Source organism: Phaethon aethereus (genome assembly GCF_964289735.1).
Source record: "Phaethon aethereus genome assembly, chromosome: 2".
Lineage (NCBI taxonomy): Eukaryota > Metazoa > Chordata > Aves > Phaethontiformes > Phaethontidae > Phaethon > Phaethon aethereus.
In genome coordinates, this window is record NC_138582.1 from 139,445,056 (window position 1) to 139,451,367 (window position 6,312).

At 35.5% G+C, this 6,312-nt stretch overlaps 1 protein-coding gene across 1 annotated transcript in view; it reads left to right on the forward strand.

The window, feature by feature from the left end:
• Positions 1–4,696, forward strand: part of AGMO (alkylglycerol monooxygenase) — a gene marked incomplete at its 3' end in the record, with an annotated part of 197,475 nt that extends 192,779 nt beyond the window's left edge. The window contains exon 13 of the mRNA XM_081996664.1: positions 4,616–4,696. Coding sequence (XP_081852790.1) covers positions 4,616–4,696 — 81 coding nt within the window. The remainder of the gene's footprint in view (positions 1–4,615) is intronic.
• Between the last annotated feature and the right edge of the window lie 1,616 nt (positions 4,697–6,312).

Sequence of the window (6,312 nt, forward strand, 5' to 3'; positions counted from 1 at the left end):
ATTACCCTAATTGTGACTTCTAGAAATAGTGAACCTCTTTCCCCACTTCTGAGACATATGTTTTCTATCATCTCCTCTGTGTAGTTCAGCACCTGAAGAAGTCCTGTGTAGAGAGGTGGGAAAATAGCGATGGTATTAGTGAAAACTGCACCATTTAGGCACTTGTGAAATCTGGAGTAGTTTATTCAAGCATTTTGTTATGAATATTAGTATTTTTATTAACTGTTATACCAGTTTGTGGTCTCCATCTTTACTAGAAAAGGACAATGACATTATGCAAACACAGCCTTCTCTAAAGTCTAAAAATTACTCTATCATTAATATTGGTAATATGAAATGAGTTCTGGTGCCTTTGAAGATGCCATGTCCAGATTTGTAGATAAAGAATATAGAAAGAACCTTAATCATGTTTGATTTGCTGTATCAGTTAAACAATTCTCAGCATCACATTGAAAGGGTACATTGTTTATCACATTTCCCAGTACCAGCTCCACTTGATGACGTGAACAGACAACCTAATGAAGTACATGGATGAGCTGATCTTCCTGAGCTCTCTCTAGAGCTAGGAATACATTGCACAGCACAGAGGTGAATTCAGAGAATTCAGTCTCAAGACCATGCCCATTCATATGGTGTTGTACCCCAGATACAGCCAATTTGTTGCACAGTTGCAGACTGTCTCTGCAGTGAAATTTGGAGTGAACGCATCTGGGCAGTATCTGAGAAATGTGAGAGAATGATTGAATGATTTCGGTTGGGAGGTATCTGAGGTCTTGTGGTTTGAGCCTCTTCCCCCTCCTTAAAGCAGGGCTACTTGGACATTTGTCTAGATTTCTAAGCCAATGTCTAAAGCCTTCTGATTCCATCCAGATGAAATCTGCAAGAGGAAAGGCACTATGTCTAGGCAACTCAGATATACAAAGCCAATACAAAAAAGAAAATGGCAGAAAATAACGTTAGTGATCAACAGCAAAGCTAATCATGCAGAAGTGGGTGCTTGAATTGAGCTAATGATTTTAAAGTAGTTTATAGCCTAATAAACTTTGATTACTCCAGAGGGGATTTCCTGTGAAAAGCAGACTCAGTCCTCCAGTCAATCCATTAGTTAAGCTATCTTTGTTCCTGCAAAGAATGTTATTTACATTTCTGTAGGCTTATTCAGGGAGAGAATAGAGGCTGTATGGAAATAGAAAGGCTGTATGGAAATAGAAAGACTGTATGAAAGGAGGTAATGTAAATATTTGGAAGAGGACTGTCCTCTTCCAGCAGTCTAAAGCACAGTCTACAATTAATCTGTAGTTATTTTAACAGGTAAATGTAACAAGTGCTTATATTAAGGTGGCAAAAACTTTGCATTAACTTTGCTGGATATAAGTTGAAAGAAATTCTGCTTTTAGGCCTAGCTGTTCCATATATGAACACTGTCCACAGTAATTTTTCATTTGAAGACAGAAGTGAAACTACTGTTATTGTTTGTAGGGGAGCTTTTCTCAGTGTAAAAATAGAAAAAACTTTACTATTTAATTCTACTTTTTAATTTCAAAACTAGCTGAATTAGGAAAACGATATGTGAATTTTTTTATCAAGGGACAAATATTAGTTGTTTTGGACAACATAAGAAAGAATGAGAATTTCTGTGACAATAATTTAGAAACTGCAAAGGAACCAAACCCAAAACCAAAAGCAAACCTGTTAGGGTGCAAGAGAGTTGAACAGAAAATGCAAAATCTGCACATAGGATTCAGGAAATACGTTTTCCCAAGGGCATTAAAAAAATACCGGTCAACTATAGTTCAGGTTGCCTGGTGGAATGCTCTTCTGATGCTTCCTGCTGCCTACACTATTGTCTGCTCAAAATTCTGGCAAGTATCGTCTCGGCTTTCCCCTGCTGACATCACCTGATTGCACCATTCATTTAAGTGGGTCAAGCCTTGTAACTCCCAAATATGTAGCAGTAATCAAAAGAAACTGAACTCCAACCTACACAGCAAGTTTCTACTCACGGTAGGTCAGCATTATAGAAGTAGAGCCAGCCAGAATTGCTGTCATGCAAGGGAGGATGTGGCCCCTTAATTTTTTTCCCTGATGTCTGGGTTTTTCTCAAACCCTGTCCCCCGCAACCTTGCAGCATTATTGTTTCATGAATACGTTATTTCCATCAAGTACTGGCAGTCCTGACATTGATAGGCAGTGAATCAATACTTTTATAGAATCATGAAGCTAAACTAGTTCTACAGATCCACAATGTGCAGTATGTGGTTTTTCATTCTGGATGTAATATCTGCAATTTGGAATACGCCCCCACAAGCATTGATTGCATGCTTTAAGAAATTCACAATAAAAAATTTAATTAAGAAAATAAAAACTACATCACTCCATTTTAAAAAGAAAAATTCACCTGGGATGGTTTTTTTCATTTTCAGGCTATAATAGCAATAACCATCTTTAGCTGAGGACATTTCCTGGGACTTAATGGCCCATGGCTGTGCTTCTTCAGGTGATCATCATCTCCCAGCAGTCATTAATCCCCTACAAATGCCCTGCATCTCAGTCATTAACTGTGTTTAAACGTGCTTCTTCTGAAAATGAAATACTTATATATTTAATGCATCTTCCAGGAATAGGAGTGGTCTTTCAGAGGTGAGGAATGAAAGGAGTTTAGTAACATGTCAGAAAAGTACTAATTACCACAAGTGGATAAGATGTGTTTCTGGAGATAGCACAGCAGAATTTCTCTGCAGTAAGAGCATGTTATATGTAAGAAGTCATCATTTTATGTATGTCATGATTCACACTCATCCCAATTACATAACAGCCAAATCAGAAATTGAGATCGTTATTTGTAGTTTGTTTTCTTCTATGGGGCATCTCAGCATAGAAATAAAACATCCCACAAAACACGGAGAGTATGTGTCTGCAGCACTGCTTAGAAAGTCTCTCCAGTCCATAGCTGTAAAATAAGAGCTATGCAGTTTTACAAGGTGCTTGTGATAATGCAAGAAAAAAAGAAGTTAAATCTTTAATACCTAAAGGTCTGAAACTCATAATAATAAGTCTTTTGGTGAGAATTTTATGAGTCTTTCTTACAAATGGGACTACAAAGAGAGCACCAACAATGTCATCAGAAGCTTTAAACACAGTAGACAGCCTTCCCTTGCTCAAATAGAATGAAAGCATTCGGTGAAAATAGTTGAAGGGAATTTGTCTAGATAAAGGTTGAATGGAGATTGGATTTTTAAAATTTGATTAGAATTCTACTTCCTGATGCATTGTGTTATTTCCATCTCATGCTGCTAAGTAGGTAACGTATAGATTACATGAAGCCTGTACCTGTCCCAAACGGGTTGTGAGAGGGCTCAGACTTGATCCCATCACATTCCCTTCAATGAGTGCAAAATGAGTACCTTTTGGGTATTATGGTCATTTATTATTTATGTTGGACATTCAGATCTCATGTACTTCAGTGGGTGACTGTGTAGATGAGGACAGAAGTAGATTTTCGGGCCGTGCATTGTTATATGTTGAATGTTACATGATGTTAATGTTAAAATTGGAGCTCTCCTAGTCAGTACCTTTTGATTGCAGATTAACCTGAAAAAAAGAATTATTATAACTTGACCCCAAAATTCCTTTTCAATTTTATCTGTCCCTTCAAACAAGCAAAAAATCACCTGAACAAAATATCTTTCAGTATAAATGGAATGTTTTGTTTAACTCACGGTAAAAAAAAATCACTTCAGTAAACCGTAAAAATTGCCTTAATTTTGCAGTTTTCTAAGAGAAATGTTTCTACATGAAAGACAAAGGCTTCTTTCAGAAAATTAAAAATAGAAAATTTCACACACACACACCTGCACACACTTTTTATCCTGCTCTCTTTCTTGTTTTTTGGACAAAGTTATTATCTGGATTAGAATTCACCCTGCAAGTATTCCTACTCATCCCAAAGCAGTTTTCAGCAAATAAACTAATAAAAAAAAAATTATCAGATCTCTCATTAAAACACAGTGACTAAAGGAAAAATAAAAAGATGCACAGAACCAAGGACAAGATAAAGAGTATTACATCTTTAAGTTATTTCCAGTTTAGTTTATATCTTATCATAAATAACAGGTTGGGGAATAAGTACTGATCAATTGTACTGCAGCTAGAACACTTCTTTTGCCATAGACTCTATTTAAGGCTACTTTGGATATTTGTACCCTACCATGCAACTTACAATGTCAGCATTCTTCAGACCATTTGCCAAGAAAACAGTTAACATTTTTGTACCTACCTTCTGTCATAGCTGGTGTTGTTATTGTCCTGTCTTATATACGACTCTGAGTACTCCAAATCCAAATTAAATCACAAAGTAAGGAAGGACATGCAGACTGCCAGTTATCTTGTTTTGGTATCATTCAGAAAAAACAAATTCAAACAGGAATGTACACAATAAAGAGTAATAGAAAAAAGTAAGCATACATTCCTAAAATGAATTTATCAGTATGCTTGGGAGTCTTGTATAAATTTTCTACTTGAGAGCTCTCTGTTTTCACCCATTCATTATATTTACAGACAACTATAATTTAAAAAATCTTATATAATATTTCTCATTTTAAATTCTGTGTTGTAGGTCTTGTTTTCCCTCTGCGCTGCATTCTGGGGAATCCAAATTATGAAGCAGATCACTTCATCCAAAGAAAAACATCACTGAAAGAGCAGAACTAACATCACTTTAATTGTGGAAACAGCATTTTGCAATAACCTTCTAAGTTCCTTGCAATTAATCAACCATGAATCTTACTGAATCGCAATCATTTCACTTATGATAGGAGAGGTTTGTGATTTTGTATGAAAGTTTGAAAGGTTCATTAGGATGTGTATTCATTTTTATTTGATTTTTTAAAAAATATTTAATTTCCCTCCAATTTAAATAAAATGTTTGTTCCCAACATTTTTATATTCAAAGGATTACAAAGTCTTAGAAACCATGTAACCTAATTGCATTTTGCAGATTTTGTTAGTAATCATATGTGAAAAGTATTTTCCACAAGAGGAATAATTAAAATTGTGTTTGTTGTAACCTGGTATAAAGTGACTGACTGTCTTCTTATTGAGGCTAAACGTAAACATATGTGAATGTCAGTTTTTCCGTAATGATTGAATTACACTAGAATCTCAATGTCATGCCCAATTCGGTGTTCATAACATACAGCTACATGAGGATGAGTAGTCGAGGCAAGAAAATGATTAAACACAGCATGATAAAATAACTCAAACTAGTATGGGTTGAAACATCTTCAATAAAATTGGCTGATGTATGTGTTGTATAATGCAGACTTGCAGTTTAGACTGAATTATTTAAAGAGTACACCTGCAGTTGCCAACTTCAGACACTGATCAAGCCAGCACTTACACATGGGTATCCCATTGACTAACGTTACTCACATGACCAAATATTTGCAAGGCTGGGCCCTTAATTTCTGGTAATTTCCTGCTGGGGTGATCTCAGGGGAGATGCACGTTTTGTCTTTCAGGAGCTGTTGGAAAGATGGTTTGTACTAAGATAGGAAAATTAAATACAAATGGTAAAGGGAGTCTCCAAACAGCAGGACTGGCAAAAATACTGGAGCTAGGTTGTTTTTCTTTCCTCACACTCTTCCAACTTTTTATTTGACTCCAAGACTTTTAGAAGTGCTTAAAGTCAAGTAGCTAAAAAATGTAGGCTGTCTTGCATGCTTCAAACTAGTAATACCTGGATTCAAAAATGGTTTTGAGTTTGGGTTGGGTTTTTCTCCCATTCCATTTTCCTTAAAAATGTTAATGACTTACTAAGAGACATCTCAGATTTAGACAGATAGTCTCCTTTTCATTAACCTATATTTTCAGTCTCTAGCTGTAACAGATACCACTGCTTACATAATTGGATGTTTCCAATAAATTGTTGGAAACACAATAATGTTATATAAATAAAATTGATCCAATGTCTAGTGATAGTATCAGCTTAATTTTATATAAATTTTTACTTTAAACCCCAAGTTTTAAGTTACTCCATTTGTGTATCTAATGCCTTGTAGAGTATAATCGCTGTAGATTATACTCAAAGACCTTGAAATAGTTGACTGAGAAAGCAGGTGTTAGTTCGATTACTGGGATGCAAGGTAAGGATAATACCTTCTAAAACTGGAGCTGTGTTTAAATAGAAGGCTTACTTGTGCATCTTCTTCACTTTACATAATGAGAAGATGAAAAAACTGGCCCATGAAAAACTGGCCCATGAAAAACCTAGAAGAAATCAGATTTTAAATAGTTGTTGAGAAGTTTAATTCA